The sequence below is a fragment of the Bubalus bubalis genome, chromosome 9 (assembly GCF_019923935.1).
Source record: "Bubalus bubalis isolate 160015118507 breed Murrah chromosome 9, NDDB_SH_1, whole genome shotgun sequence".
NCBI classification, from domain to species: domain Eukaryota; kingdom Metazoa; phylum Chordata; class Mammalia; order Artiodactyla; family Bovidae; genus Bubalus; species Bubalus bubalis.
This window is the reverse complement of record NC_059165.1, coordinates 29,935,749-29,952,442: the sequence shown is the minus strand read 5'-3', so window position 1 is coordinate 29,952,442 and position 16,694 is coordinate 29,935,749. Positions and strand designations below refer to the sequence as shown.

At 38.9% G+C, this 16,694-nt stretch overlaps 2 protein-coding genes across 3 annotated transcripts in view; one reads left to right on the top strand and one right to left on the bottom strand.

Moving 5' to 3' along the window:
- Positions 1–277, top strand: part of LOC123335004 (translation initiation factor IF-2-like) — a 38,984-nt gene extending 38,707 nt beyond the window's left edge. Inside the window, exon 3 of the mRNA XM_045166804.1 lies at positions 152–277. Coding sequence (XP_045022739.1) covers positions 152–155 — 4 coding nt within the window. The 3' untranslated portion in view covers positions 156–277. The remainder of the gene's footprint in view (positions 1–151) is intronic.
- A 357-nt stretch (positions 278–634) lies between these two features.
- DHFR (dihydrofolate reductase) lies at positions 635–16,693 on the bottom strand. 2 transcript variants are annotated; one of them, XM_006065109.4, is made up of 6 exons: positions 16,435–16,693; positions 16,008–16,057; positions 13,327–13,432; positions 9,836–9,962; positions 7,466–7,581; positions 635–3,335 (listed from the first exon to the last, which is right to left on the bottom strand). In XM_006065109.4, the coding sequence occupies exons 1-6, from the start codon at positions 16,518–16,520 to the stop codon at positions 3,257–3,259; spliced, it is 564 nt and encodes a 187-aa protein (XP_006065171.2). In that variant the 5' UTR covers positions 16,521–16,693; the 3' UTR covers positions 635–3,256. The 2 variants fall into 2 exon arrangements, with proteins under 2 accessions (XP_006065171.2, XP_025148055.2); XM_025292270.3 differs by lacking the exon at positions 16,008–16,057.
- Position 16,694: the final 1 nt, after the last annotated feature.

Genomic DNA, 16,694 nt, shown 5'->3' with positions numbered 1-16,694 from the left:
GAAGCAAGATGCATTTCCAAACTATTCAAAGATTCAAAAATAGAAAAATGGGGGGCGTAAGTCAAGTTATAATCCGTATCTTTCTCTGTCCCTTTCTGGCTAACTGCTCACCCAATCTTTTTTTTTTTTTTTTTTTTCCTGTCCTCCACAGTTAGACTACATTTCCCAGGCTTCTTGCAGTTGGATGTGGTTATATGACAAAGTTTTGGTCAGTGGAATGTGGAAGAAAGTCACGTGTAACCAGTTCCTGGACTGCCCTCCCGGCCAGACCTCCCACAAGTGATCCTCCGTGCTTTTTCCTTTCTGGCAACAATCCTGGAAATGCCTAGTTGCAGACAGGCACTGCAAGGTGGAATGAACCTGGCTCCCTTTATCACCACCTGGAGAGCTACCTGCTGACTGGAAACACCTGTGTTGGACTTCATCTGCGCAATAAACTTCCATGTGTTAAGTCATTGTGATTAGGGTTTCATCTGCTAAGGCAGTGAATTCTCAATCAACATGGTGAGTGAACAGCATTACTTCACTTTTAATGTACTGGAGGGGAAGGGCACACGTTTGCTTTAATCTATTGATTGGGAATGTCATTTATAGCAATGTGGTTAATATAATGAAATGCCAAATCAGCCCCAAATGTGGATGCCACATAGAATTTATTATAAGATTGAATATACGATAGAAATGACTTAGCACAGATTTATCAGTTAAAAATAATTTCTTAGAATTTTAACAGCATGGTTCTATTATTTCAGTTTTTCTTTCATTCCCTTTTTCCTTCCTTACAGGTATTTCAAATTCAGTAGGTCCACAGCCATAATCCAATGCCACCAGAAAATCCTGTTACCTCCAACTTTTAATCTATCCTGAATCAAATATTTTACTGCACCTGATTCTCTAGTCTGAATTACCATCATTCCTCTCCTGAACCTGTAATTAACTGGTCTTCATGCTTCCATGTATTTTAAAATTGTAAAAAACTTTAACTATCCATACCTTTATACTTTTTACTATATAAAGTATGAAATTGTACATAGTCATAAACATGGAATTGTTTTAAGTGTTTACGTTTGCTGGTCCTGAGTGTGTCATGCTTTGGCCACCTGGTGTGAAGAACTGACTCATTGGAAAAGACCCTGATGCTGGGAAAGATTGAAGGCGGGAGGAGAAGGGGATGACAGGATGAGATGGTTGGATGGCATCACTGACGCAATGGACATGAGTTTAAGTAAAGTCCGGGAGCTGGTGATGGACAGGGAGGCCTGGCGTGCTGCAGTCCATGGGGTCACAAAGAGTTGGACACGAATGAGCGACTGAACTGAACTGAGCATGTCAGCGGCCTCTTACTGCAAACATCTAGGACTCTGTCTAGTCGTTGGTGTGTTCAGTCATACATAGGTCAGGGGGTTGACAACCCTGGGAGTAGCCCCCATCAATGAGTGGGGGATAAATACTCCAGCTTTCCTCCCCTCCATTTCCCAGGTATTTCAGCAGTATTGAGTTTGTAACCCAATTGGAACCTGCTCGCTGACCTTGAACTGGCCTTCTTACCTTCCCGGTTTTACTTTTCCATGTACCAACTGATGCTTTCGGATATCATCTATCAAATCAATTGGCATCAGTGAGAACGCCACATCTATGTGTGTGGATGGTACCCTGCTGTAGCTTTAATTTGCATTTCTCCAATTAGGCAGGGACATTTTGGTCATTTGAGTTTCCTCTTCTCTAATTGGCTTCCTTCTTTTTCGTGTCAGTATCTAACATCTATAAACTCTGGATACTAATAGTTTTCTGGTTATGTTCCTTGCAGAGAGTACCACTGTTTTCTTGTGGTTTTTAAGTCTTCCTCAGTATTGGTTCCTATTTTTCTGTGTGATCTGTCTTTTCCCTCTAAGAAGATTTTAGGACATTTCTTTTTACTTCTGATGGCCTGTATCCTAATTTTACTGCTAAACATAAAGGGCTCTATTTATTAAGTCATTTTTGTAATAAAAATAAGCACATAATACTTCAAAAAGTCTAATCACAACAGACATACCTAATGCAGAAAATAACACTCCAAACTGGTACTGTCAATAGCTTGCTGCATGCTTTCCCCACACATTAACATTGATTAGACATTTTGAGTTGATACATAAGTTGCTTCTTAGCAGTTTTTGGCATTTTTCAGTCATCCTTTTCTTACTGCTGCAGATGTTACATTTTATAGACATATTAAATAGTTCTTATTAATCAACATTTGGGTTCTTTCCAAGTTTAAAACAAAATTTTGCAACAAATATTCTTGGATCCATCTCTTTGTTCAGGAATAATTTTTAGAAGTGGAAACTCTGGGTCCAAACCCAGAATATTTTGAATTTTAATTGATATTGCTAACTTACACACTAAAAAATTTGTACCAATTTATAAGGCAGAAAATGCTATTTTTTTTATATAAGTAATCTAAATCTTCGCTAATAAGACAGGTAAAACATGGTTTATTTTTTAATTCTGTGATGTTTAATTTATAACTTACTAATTTTGGTTTCTAGCAATATTTATTCTCAATTTATTACCTTTTAAAATTTTAGCCATTATGTGTGATTTTAGATTATCCTTTCTTGTAAAGAGCAGCCAATTCTTGTTCAATCATTGTAACATCTTGTGAAATCTCACTGAAGGTCAGAAACAAAGTTTTTAAAGGTCTCAGACGTTCTCTTAACCATCAAAAGGTAGTCTTGTACCTGTTCATCACTATCCTTGTGGAATGGTCTGTGTGAACAGAATTTTTTTCAGTAGTGTGATCTATATGGAGTAATTCTTAGTCCCTCTTTTGATCTAATTTAATAACGGAATGCTAGTTTTCCTGTTTATTGTCCATTTCTGACATTTGAACTTACCCCCCAGCTCTACAGGCTCTGGTTTCTTGCCACCAGGGGACTCTCCTACTTTCGGCTATCTTGATAGATATATTCTACCCTAGGTGGTGCTGGTAACCTATTCCTGGCCCTTAATGGGAATTCAGACAGTTATAGCAAGAAATGTTTTACAAATGGTATCTGACATAGTCTAGTTAAGATTAATGGGGAATATACAACTATGGAAAAAACAGATAACTCATGAGAACCTACTATATAGCACAGGGAACTTTACTCAATGGTCTGTGGTGATCTAAGGTAAGGAAATCCAAAAAATGGGATATATATATATAGCTCATTCACTTTGTTCTACAGCAGAAACTAACACAACATTGTAAAATAGATTGGAAAACATTTTCACATTAATTGTTCTTTTCATATACTTCAAATTTGTACTTAATGCCTTTTTCCTCCTGGACATCCAAAGGAACACCTGGATATCTGTAAAAGAAAAAGATGTATAATTAAATATTATGCAAATAATCATACATGCAAATAGTAAGAAAAACTTCAAACTCTGTAGAACGTTAGAAAATGAAACATATAATTCTTCTTCCTTTCCTTCTTACTCCTAATTCTTCTCCCCCAAACTAACCACTGTTAGCAGTTTGTCTTTATCTTTCCACTGTATTATCCAGCTAATATGAAATTTCTTAAGGACGTTTGCTAAGTCTTAAACTTGGTATCAAATTTCTTGTGTGAGCAAAGGGAAAATAAAATTCAACCTTTAGCTGTCAGAGTGGAACTGAAGTTATATGTGATGTATGGTAATTCTTGATTTCTGTTTAATTAGTAGACACAACACTGCTCTAATTCCCCACTGTGTGGCTTATTGCAAATCCTTTACTAGAATCACTGTTTATTTTTTCTATGCCCTAACACTCACTTAGGTTGGTGTTCCCACCAGCTTCTAAATCAAAACCCAGGCCCTCCTTTGAGTATATACTTAGAAGTGGGATTGCTGGATCATATGGTAGTTCTACTTTTAGTATTCTGAGGAGCCATATACTGTTTTTCACAGTGGCTGCACCATTTTATATTTCTATCAGTAGTGTGCAAGAGTCCTAATTTCTCCACATCCTTGCCAACACTCTCTCTCATTTTTCTGGTAAGTGAAGTCACTTAGTAAGTGAAGTCTGGTAAGGCTCTTGAGGAGATAATTGCACTTCCATGTTTACTACAGCCAAGATATGGAAACTATAGTGACAAATGAATATATAAAGAAAATATGTATACATAAAATAGACTATTATTCAGCTTTCAAAAGAGAAGAACATCCTGCCATCTGTAACAACATGGATGAACTTGGAGGACATTATGCTAAGTGGAATAAGTCAGTCACGGAAGGACAATATTGCATGATTTTTCTTACATGAGAAGTCTACAATGGTCAAATTCATGGAAGCAAGAGAGTACAAGGGGGTTCACAGGGGTTGGGGGAAGGAGGAAACAGGGAGTAGCTGTTCAAAGGGTATATACAATTTCAGCAGGATAAGTCAATCCTGGAGATCTTTTGTGTGACACTGTGCCTATAGTTTATTGATGAGCGTAAAGAAGGAGAGTGAAAAAAGCCAGCTAAAAACTCAATATTAAAAAAACTAAGTTCATGGCATCTGGTCCTATTACTTCATGGAAAATAGAAGGGGAAGAGGTGGAAGCTGTAACAGATTTCCTCTTTCTGGGCTCTAAAATCACTGTGGATGGTGACTGCAGCCATGAAATTAAAGACGATTGCTTCTTGGCAGGAAAGCTATGACAAACCTAGACAGTGTGTTAAAAAGCAAAGACATCACTTTGCCAACAAAGGTCCGTATAGTCAAGGCTATGGTCTCTCCAGTAGACACAAATGGTTATGAGAACTGGATCATAAAGAAGGCAGAGTGCTGAAAAATTGAGGCTTTCAAACTGTGGTGCTGGAGAAGACTCTTTATAGTCCTTTGGACAGCAAGGTGATCAAACCAGTCATAACATGGATGACCACAGAATACTAAGTGAGAGACTTCATATTATATGATTCTGTTAATATGAAATATCCAGAATACGCATATCTATAGAGATAGAAAATAGATTAGTGTTCCCTAGAGCCAAGATGGGAGGGGAATAAAGAGCAGCTGCTAATGTGCATAGGGATTTTTTGGGGGTAGTGGTGAAAATGTTCTGAACTTGAGATTGTGGTGATAGCCACAAAACTCTGAATATACTAAAAACCACTGAATTTTATATATCGAATGGATGAATGTTGAGATGTGTGAATCATTTCTCAGTAAAGATGTTCATGTTTTTTTTTTCTAAGAGTCAAAAAGCCAGCCCTGTATTTAAATTATAAAGGATTTAAAGGGTCACAGCTTTGTAAGATGTCTGATTCAGAGCAACAGGGTTTAGAAAGGTATTTTAAAGGTATTTAATATGAAGCTGATTCACATAGTAATTTATTCTTTTTGTTAGTAGCAAAAAAGAAAGGTAAAAAAGAGGGACAGCAGAGATCAGTATCCACAGAAGGTGAGAATCAGCGATCTAAGCAGCACAGGAGAAAATAAGCTGGGACAAAGAAACAGACAATTTTTAAAAACTATATACGGTGGTGGTTTGGTCATTAGTTGTATCCAACTCTTTGCGACTCCACGAACTGTAGCCTGCCAGGCTCCTCTACCCCGGGATTTCCCAGGCAAGAATACTGGAGTGGGTAGCCATTTCCTTCTCCAGGGAATCTTGCCAACCCAGGGATCAAACACAGCACAGGATCTCCTGTGCTGCAGGCAGATTCTTTACTGACTGAGCCACCAGGGAAGCCCCTCATGTATATATATGACTGAAATCAATAATGTGATTTTTCTAAGCAGTCACCTTTGGAGACCGCATAAGCAAAAGGCTGTACTTTGGTTGTTTAGGAAATTTTTAGAGTTCTTAGAGTTTCCAGATTATTTTAGAGCTAGTTAAGAGCCCAAGAAAATCAGTTACACCCTTCATTTGATTCAAGACCATTACCTATATTACTCTAAAAGAAAATGCAAGTGGCTCAGTTGTGTCCAACAGTGCAACCCTATGGACTGTAGCCTGCCAGGTTCCTCTGTCCATGGAATTCTCCAGGCAAGAATACTGGAGTGGGTAGGCCTATCCCTTCTCCAGCGGATTTTCCCAACCCAGGAATTACATCTTGTCTCCTGCATTGCAGGCAGATTCTTCACCAGCTAAGTTACCAGGGAAGCCCCAACTCTAGAAAGTAATATACTTTACTCTAAAGCTTTATAGTGAATATATATAATATATTTTACCCTGCAAAAGTATGACTTAATTGAGACTGGCCCTCATCATCCATTTATACAGACTTTGCTCTGAATGTTGCTTTTAGGAGGAATTTCCAAAATCAAACTTGCACTCAAAGAAAGACTGTTTTCAACTGAGAATGTCTGAAAGAATGTGTTAAGAGCTAGTCTACAAGTGTTGGTATAATTAATCTTCTACTTTCCATAGCCAACAGCTGAAAAGTGCTTTTTAAACTAAAATGTTTTCACAATCAGTTTCATGTGAAAAGCACAAGTACAGAGTAAATCAAATGTAACCTCTTCTTCCACCTCCAGCACTGCTAACTAAGTTCCTTCATCTTTCACCTGGACTACTGTAATGGGCCTCCCTCCTTCACTCCTGTCCCTCCTGCCCACTTCCCGTAACAGAACAGTTAAAGTGAAAGTTAAAGTTGCTCAGTGTCTGACTCTTTGCGACCCTATGGACTATACAGTCCATGGAATTCTGCAGGCCAGAATACTAGAGTGAGTACCATTCCCTTCTCCAGGGGATCTTCCCAACCCAGGGATCAAACCCAGGTCTCCCACATTGCAGGTGGACTCTTTACCAGCTGAGCCACAAGAGAAGCCCAAGAATACTGGAGTGGGTAGCCTACCCCTTCTCCAGAAGAACAGTATCACTCTCTATTCAGAACCCTCTAATCTTGCCCTTGGTCTGATCCCTTTCAGTCCCCTCCTCAGTCATAATGCCCACAGTGGCTTTCAGGTTCAGGGAACATGCCAGGCTTGTTTCTGCCCGCAGGTCTCTTGCACTAGCTACTTCTGGTTTCTGGAATGCTCTTCTCAGATCTTTGTGTGGCTGGCTTCTTGCTGTTTAGCTCTCAGTGTAGGCGTCACCGTTCAGAAAGGACTTCTCAGAATACACAGAATCTACCACATTGCAGTATTTCAATTCACCACACAGCAACTCTTTGGATGCTTATCTGTTACTCACCCTCCTCCTCCTCTGTTATGAAAAATGTGATCTGGAGCATAGTGATAGTAACATCACCTGTCTAGGTAAGCACTGTATCCCCTAAGGCAGAGGTTTGATCCTGAATAAGCAGAGATCTCACAGAACGAACTAAGGCCGACTCGCTAGATTTCAGCAAAATCATTAAAACCTGAACCTTCCCAAGTGTGTTAAAGCAGATACCCAAAATTCTTATAGCTTATGTCTATAAAACACATTACTACCTTGAATTCTATCTGAAGACACATTCTCTTTTTTATAGTTCTTAAGCAGGAAAGCCAAAGGTGCTTCAGACTAATTGATAACATTTTACTTACTCTGGAAGAAGTTTATATTTTTCAAAATCAATTTCTGGGAAAAACGTATCACTTTCAAATTCTTGCATGATCCTTGTCACAAATAGTCTAACATGGCCTGGCTTGTTCATGGCTTCCTTTGAAATAGAACAAAAGGCATTAATTTCCTTACTTATCTGTGTCTAAAGCTATAGAAACTCTAATATTTTTACTTACCTCCAAAGTATGCTATAATTATCCTATTCTTCACTTTGGGTCCCTGCAAAAGTATGACTTAGCTGAGAATGGCCCTAATCATTTATCAATAATTACAAGGGTGAATTCAAATATACTCTGGGCTCTAGTTTGGTTGCATAAACTCTTTTTGTATCTAAGCATTCAATTTGTCTTTTATCTTAGGTTGTTGTTTAAGAATTAAAACCCCCAAATTATCTACTTTCCCTCCATGGAAAAAACTTACATATATATATATGTATATATGGATAAGATAGTAATTTCATGAAACTTTGACTAATGAAAATCCCAAGGGCATCCTTAGTACCTTTACATAAAATTTAATAATGCTTCAATTTCTCAGCAGATAGTCACAATGCTAGTAGGTAACACATTCTGTCTGTTGTTGCCAATGATTGCATTTGGTCTTATAGAGACAGTGCCACTGCCTGTAACACTGTTGCTAGTTTCTACAGAAAAAACTTCCCTAGAACAAATATCTTAAAATTCGAATACAAATTCAGGAATCAGTCCCAACCGCAGCTCTAAGAAAGCAATAACTTGATTTTGAAATAGCTTACAGAGGTAAAAAACAAAACAAAACAAAACAAAACAAACCCCCCCCTCCAAAACCATTACATATAAATTCAAGTGTTTGTAATCCTTAAGATTCCACATAAAGGTCATAGAACAAATTTTACTTTTTATTTTCAATACCATGGCTTCCATTAAATCAGTTTTTCTCTTGCCCCAACCAAATCAATTCAACTGTACCAAAAATTGGAAAAATTGAAGGGACTAATCACAGTAGCATTTGAAGATCTGTATCAAAGTTAGTGATATTTGTACAAGTGTATGTATGACCGAGTCCCTTCACTGCTTACCTGAAACTACCACAACGTTGTCAATTGCCTATACCCAATACAAAGTAAAAAGCTTAAAGTTTGGAAAAAAAGTAATAGTTAATGATATTTGGTCCACTGTTTCTGTATAGAGTCAGATGGTAAGTATTTTAGGCTTTGTGGGCCATACAGTTTCTTACCTTTGTAGCAAAAGCAGTCATAAGCATCAATAAACCAATAGGCATGGCTATGTTCTAATGAAACTCTGTTTACAAAAACAGGCTGGTAGATTTGAATGTTCTACAAGTCATTGTGATGTGAAGTAATCCATAGTGAATTATCACCTAGGGATTCTACTTCTTTATTTATATGCGTTTAGATATATCAAATTATATAAATGTATTTAAGTACTTATACCATTTAGAATACATTTTCAAGTGACTGCAGTATTGAATCATTCAAAATATGATAGACACTGAGGAAAAGACAGGATTTATTTTTCTTAAAAAATTCATACTTGGCCAAAAAGACCAAAGAAAAATGTCCATTTCCCCCTATTACAAATGGAGGAAATAAAGGTTGTAGAAAGAGGAACACAAAAAACAAGAATTTTTATAATCCCACCTGGGATCTTGGTATACCTCTTCTTTCTAAAATTATTTCAGTGTTTGTATATTACCACAAGCCACCAAAGAATAGGGGCTGACTTTTTTTCCTCCCCATAAATGTTCATCTTTCATCAATGTTATAAAATTCTATGTATTAACCTCAGCATTTTCTAAAGCTGGAGGTCTTCTGGTATCAAGCAAAAGGAATTATTTTCTATTTTACATACTGTCTTCTTTTATGATATGAAATCATGTAACACTTTCTCTATATCCTCATTTTAAATGAAAACTGTTGAGGGAGTCTTCTGTTTTTAATTAGCTCATATCCATCTAGGCACTGTATATCAATGGACAGCCACAGCCTTTTCTCGGTAAGGAACATATTTATCCTGAAAAACAGATGATAACTCAGTGTATGCAGGGCACATACAGAAAAGTAAACAATGCAGTGCAAACACAATTCTCAGGAAGGGTTTAGAGTGTTTTTAATATTGGAAACATCAACTATTTTGCATTGAAAATAAATTGGTATAGACCTAAAAACTTATTTTAAAAGTTTCATTTAGTTTGTCTGATAGTGTTAAAAAATGAGTATTTCACACTGACAGTATGTCTAACTTATAGAAATAACACGCTTTGCTCATGGCTTATTTTTTCAAAGTTCAGATGGCAGGGAAGCTGAAAGAGGGTAGACTATTTTTTTATATTCACAGATAATTTTTTCTTACCTTATAAACAGAACTGCCTCCCACTATCCAAACCACGTCTACTTTATTTGTTAATTCTGGATCTTCAATAAGTTCTAAGGCATCATCCAGACTTTTGGCAAGAAAATGAGCTCCCTTTGGAGGTTCCCTGAGGTTAACAGAAAGAATTACACATAATATCTACAAACACCATTCATATTAGTAAAATAATCTGACTAGGAAGCAGTAATTATAAAGTAAAAATCATCATAAACATAAGACCTTTCAATAAAAAGCATTTAGCATCAGTATGGCCCATGGCCAATAATTCAACCCTTATTTGTTTATGTACAGTCCACAATGAATCAAAACCAAAACCACCTGTGATATCGCATGATATGTGTGTTAGAAAGATCAGAACAGTAGTTGTTTCTGGAGGGAAGGGGTAAAGATTCACCAGTAGGGGACTCGAGGCAGCTTTCTGGGAGTGACAGTAACGTTCTCTATCTTTGATATGGGTTATACAGGTGCATGTTGTTGCTGATTTGCTAAGTCATGTCCGACTCTGCGACCTCATGGACTGCAGCACACGGTGCTTCCCTGTCTTCCACCATCTCCTGGAGTTTGCTCAAACTCATGTCAATTGAGTCAGTAATGCTATCTAACCATCTTATCCTCTGCTGCCCTCTTCTTTTGCCTTCAATCTTTCCCAGCATCAGAGGCATAGGTGCATACATTTGTTAAAATGTAGGAAATGTACACATAAGACAAAAATGTACATTTTGTTGTACATAGTATTTATTTCAAAAGAAAAACAGTAAAGTAATATTAAACTCTAGTTTTCCAAATTTATTTATGTTGTAGCGTGTATCAGTAATTCATTCCTTTTATTGTGGAGTAATATTCCATAGCATGGATATAGTACATTTTGTTGATCCATTCATCAGTTGATGGACATTTGGGATGTTTCCATTTTTTGGCTACTATGAATGATGATGCTTTGAATATCTGTGTACAGGTTCTTATGTAATTACGCCTTCATTTCTCTTGGGTATATTCCAAGGGGTGGGATTGCTGGGGCATATGATGATTCTGTGTTTAATGTTTTGAGAAAATGCCTGTTTTCCAAATGTGGCTGTGTAATATTTCTTTTAAAGCCACAACTGGATTGCCTAGAAAGCTTTGGAAAGGCATTTTTTCCCTATACCTCATTAAGGAAACACTTACCCAAAATGACTAATATCTGGCAGCAAATTTTGGGGCTACTTTGAGGATTCAGTTTCTTTTTACCCTGGGGGTGGTGGTGGTAAGAAACTGAACCTATCTAAAAGCTTACATGAATTAGAGATTTACCTGTGTGAATCTCCCCACTTTTATTTAGGACGTAGCAGTGCCTGGCACACAGCAGGTGCTCAGGATATATGTGGAACTGACCACAAGTAGGGAAGCAGAAGGAAGGATAAAAAATAACTCAAAAAATTTTCCCTAACTGGGATCCTTATTTCCTTGGTGTGCTTGGTAATAAAGATTTTAAATTTTCTCTTGGTTATAAAGAATTTAAATTTGCTCTCTGCCTTATTAAAAAAAAAGTGAAAATACACTAACAAATGTTATTTATAAATACATAAGAAAAAACCAAATCCAATTACATGCACCACAGGGGGTCATAAGGAAGAAATTGGAGATATGCTTCCCCAACTGAAAATCTCCCCCACTGAGATTTCTTTATGTTCGTTTTAGCTCAAGCTGGCCATAAATAAACTTAAATAGTATTCAAGAATATGTTATTAAAGAGTCTCTGGGAATGGCAATACAATCAGTGAATCTCGATTCTACCAAGTAAAGAGATAATCAGAATATCCTAGCAACAAGGAGAGACCAGCATGAAGACTGGGGCAGATGGCAAGACATATTCCCCTACCCAAAGGCAATCAGTGCAAATATTCTGGTATACTTTCTTTCATGTTTTTAACCTATACCATTCTAGGAGGGATTTGGGAGAAAATCTACACAAGCCTGAATCCCCTTAGGCTATAGTTGTGCAGTGTTTTTTTCCTTCCCATGGTCTTTGATATATTCACTTGGCTAGGCTACAGTACTCAGTTATTTAGACAGCAATCTAGGTGTTGTCATGAAGGTATTTTGTAGATGTGATTAAAGCTGATAATTAGATGACTTTAATCTGGGTGGACCTAATTCAAGGGGTTGAAAGGTCTTAAGAACAGATCTGAGGCTTCCCTGAAGAGATTTCACCAGTGGGCAGCAGCTTCAGCCCCTTCTAGATAGAGTTCCTGCCTGTCCTTCCTGATGGTCTGCCCTAGAGGTATTTGGATTTGCCTAGCCAGCCCCAGGGATGGGGGAGCCTGATGGGCTGCCGTCTATGGGGTCGCACAGAGTCGGACATGACTGAAGCGACTTAGCAGCAGCAGCCAGCCCCAACGATGGTATAATTCCTTGCAGTAAAAGTCTTTTACCTATCTATCTGCTACTGGTCTGATGCTCTGGTTGAACCCTAATAATACACATGGGAAAGGAATATTATGACCCTTGTTCTTAAGCAAGCAGTAACCTAGGATACTGCATTCTTTTTCTGCTTAGATTATTAGTTTAAGAGAGAATAATTACCATGCCAATTCCAAACTTCCTCTTATGGTGTAATTCAGGTGCTCCCCCACCCCCCAAATCCCTTGGGGTTCAGGAAGTTATCTTAGTGAGCTAGGACCAATGTAAACAGTAACAAAAAGTAACAAAATGGAAAGCCCCTGTAGAGTAAATGCCATGGAAGCCTTGGTGCAGACAAAGCACTGGAGCTGACTTGATGAACAGCCTTAATGCTATTACCTGAACCACCTCTCCCTCCTCACCCTGCCGAGTCCCCAGGGCATTTCCAGGCATCCAGATCTATGTCACCTAATGTTAGACTGGTGAACAGAAAAATTCCTTGCACAGGTCAACAAAAGACACTCCTGAGAATCCCTGGGAAATGCTTCCATTTCAAACCTTTGAAATTTTTAACCTTCAGACTTTGGGTAAAGAGCCTAAGTACAAAATATTATTTGGGTGTTGTGGTAAACTAGAAATAACAGAGCACAAGATGAAATAACACAGCACAGTTTTTAGCTTATTCTAAAACTTACATCTTAGTGTATTTAGGGATAGGTACAGAGAAAGGATAACCACTTAATTTTGGTAAGTTCCAAAACATGTATTTTGATTTTATGTGAAACTAGAGTTTCTTAAGTTACATTATATAACTGATATTTAAGTTTACTGAATAATGGTTCAAGGAAACTCGCAAATCTATTACCATAGTTAGATTTAATGTAACTTGTCAAGTGATGAACTCAATCCCTTGAGTAACAGAATAAGTTACTGTCATGAGGCATAAATAACTGCTACTTTTCTGTACTCACCTTTATGATATTAAGTAGTTTCATCCATAGTAACATTCATACTATTTCAGTCATATACTAACCCTCTACCATAAGAAATGGAACACGATTTTCTTGCTGTGAATTTGTTCTAGTACTTACTTGAGTTCTCTACTGAGAACTATATTAATTCTGTCCTTTAAAGGTCGATTCTTCTCTGGAATGGAGAACCAGGTCTTCCTACCCATAATCACCAAATTCTGTTTACCTTTAAAATCACATGGAAAGAATAAATATATTTTGGGAGCATACATATATATTTTTATATACTTACACATACATACATAGATATGATGGTCATAGTGACACCTAGTGGATCTGCTTTAAAAATTAAAATTTAAAACTGCTTTACCAAAATTTATCATGTCATCCATTATCTAAGTCTAAAAACTATTATTCCCTTTGCCTTTAGCCAATTTATAACCAATATATAGCTTTAACCAACTGTAATCATGTATATTATAGTAGTTAAAAGCAAAGATACTGGGATGAAGTGCTAAAATTGAATGTATTCTGTCATCTACTAAGCAAGTCATGTTTATTTCCTGTGCTTTATTTTCCTTACCTATAAAATGGAGCTAACAATGGTTCCTACTTGTAGAGTTGTTATGGGTATTTAAGACTTATTTATTGTTATGGGTAATTAAGTTGTTAAGGGTATTTAAGTTGTTATGGGTATTTAAGGGCTTCCCTGGTGGCTCAGATGGTAAAGCCTCTGCCTACAATGCAGGAGACCTGGGTTTGATCCCTGAGTCAGAAAGATCCCCTGGAGAAGGAAATGGCAACCCACTCCAGTACTCTTGCCTGGAAAATCCCATGGATGGAGGAGCCTGGGAGGCTACAGTCCATGGTGTTGCAAAGAGTCGGACATGACTGAGCAACTTCACTTCACTTCACTTCACTTCACTTCTGGTGGCTCAGCTAGTAAAGAATCCGCATGCAATGTGGCAGACCTGGGTTTGATCCCTGGGTTGGGAAGATCCCCTGGAGAAGGGAATGCTACCCACTCCGGTATTCTGGCCTGGAGAATTCCATGGACTGTATAGTCCATGGGGTCACAAAGAATTGGACATGATTGAGCAACTTTCACATATATACATTATTTATATTTGCATACTTTATATATTTAAATTACAATAATTTTTCTTAAAGATAGCTGCTTAATATTCCAAGCAATGAGCTTAAAACATTATCAATTGTGCCTCTATGCTTCTCTTTCAACTATACTGCTTCTATAAAAGCTTTACATATGTAGCTTCCAATTTGTTTAATTACTTTGGAGGGAAAAACCTTGGGAGTTGACTATCTGGATCAAAGGAACATATACATTTCTATGATTCTTGACATGTTCTGAGAGACTATCAAAGGAGTGCATGTATCTGTTTTCTTAAAGAATCATCATTTGTTTGATTTTTTCAAAACAAAAACATGAAATTTACAAACTGCAAAAAATTTTATTTTCCTCCAAGAATAAACACCCCCCACCCCCTCCCCGTAATTCAAAGAATCCTTATAGAATATGCACTATATTTTCAAGGACAGAACTTTGTGTGTTCAATAAGGAGATTATCCACTATTAATGAAGCTAACAGGTGAGGAATTCTGATGAGGAAAATGGCACAGATCTGACCTAACAACTAAGGTAGAAATGATGAATGAAGGACATAGGGAGACAGCCAAGACATCCTTGGTACCCTTTCATTCATTCATCCAAGAAATACTATATTTACTGAAAACAAGCAAACAGGCAGAGGATGCTAATTGGCAAGCCATACTTAGGATTCTTGAGAGCGTTCATGTCAATCCTTTGCCTTAGAGCTCTTGCCATCTTGTGTCGACCAGTGAGTGATTCAAGGGCCAAATCCAAGGACCTTTTATCTGCCATTACAGTTATGCTGCATCTGCTTCTTTCCGATTTATGGTTCCCCTGTTTACTCTGCTATTGCTCCTCCAATGAACAAAGATACACTCCTCTTAGGTTTTAAATGGTCCTATCCCTCATGCCCATACTCTTTCCCCTTGTTATCCTCTTCCCTGGTAGCTCAGAGGTTAAAGCGTCTGCCTGCAATGCGGGAGACCAGGGTTCGATTCCTGAGTTGGGAAGATCCCCTGGAGAAGGAAATGGCAACCTACTCCAGTACTCCTGCCTAGAACATCCCATGGATGGAGGAGCCTGGTAGGCTACAGTCCATGGGGTCGCAAAGAGTCGGACGCGACTTCACTTCACTTCATCCTCTTCTTGCCAGTGGTTCAATTCATCTCGTTCCCTGGGCCTGAAGTTGTCTCGAATATCCTACAAGCACTTCAAAATCGTCATCATTAGAGCTGCTCACTATTTCCCATGTCACTCAGACTATCAAACTGGAAATGAGAGTTCATCCTTGCCTTACTGCACCTCCTTCAACTTTCGGATCTCCAAATCGAGCATCTGTAACCGTTTTTTGCCCTTTGTCCTCTCCATTGCCATTCAGACATTATCATCTTACAGCAGCAGCGATTTCAAAAGCCGCTTCCGTTCTCCTTTGCGGGCGCTGACCTCCAAAGAAGCCTTTACCTAGCTTCCAATTTTGCCCAATACCTGAATTGTACGTGCCCACGTAAAATTTCAAATTTTTTTTTTAAAGGAATGTTTAATGAGTCTTGGGAACTGTATACACACTGATGTTAAGACAAAAGGTCCAAGACTAACATGAGCAACTTTTCACTTAAGTAAAATTTGCACTGGTAAGCTTCCTCAGGCAAGACCTTTCGCAAACTTGAAGCACTTAAAAATGCCACATTACCTTCTACTGAAGAGCCTGTAGTCATGCTTTGGAAATACTGGAATTCATTCCTACAAGTTAAGAGAAACACGCAGTTCCTCAGAATGTGATCCCGTGGGCTTAAGCTCTAAAGCCCCCCGACAAACGGGGCGCTGGTTGCGGGGTGGCGGGGGGAGGGACTTCCAGGGCTGGGATTTTGCTCCCGGGGTAGGAGCCGGGGGTAAAGGTCTAGCCGGGCAGCTGGAGCGGGACGTAAATCAATAATTTGCCGCCAGGCTCCGGACGCAGAATGAAGCCCAAGCCTAGCTCTTGCCAGCTCAGGTCACGAGACCAACCCCTCCTTCTCCCGGCGTCGGCCCGACGCGGCCCAGGTATCCCGATCAAGGGCCGTTGGCGCCAGCTCCCATTCTCGACACCCCCCACCCCCCGCCCCGGGCTCAGCAGATACCTGAGCGGTGGCCAGGGTAGGTTCCCGTTCTTGCCGATGCCCATGTTCTGGGACACAGCGACGATGCAGTTTAGCGGACGAACCATGACAGCGGCAAGAAACAGTTTCTAGCTAGCCGTGGACCCCGACCGGGCACGTTCAGCCAGCTTGGCGCGAAATTTTGGCCGCCCCGCCCCTCCAGCCCTATTTGTGTAGGCGAGACCGCGCCCCCGCCCCGCCTCTCGCCCCGGCGCACCGCCGGGTCACGACGTGCTCGCGCC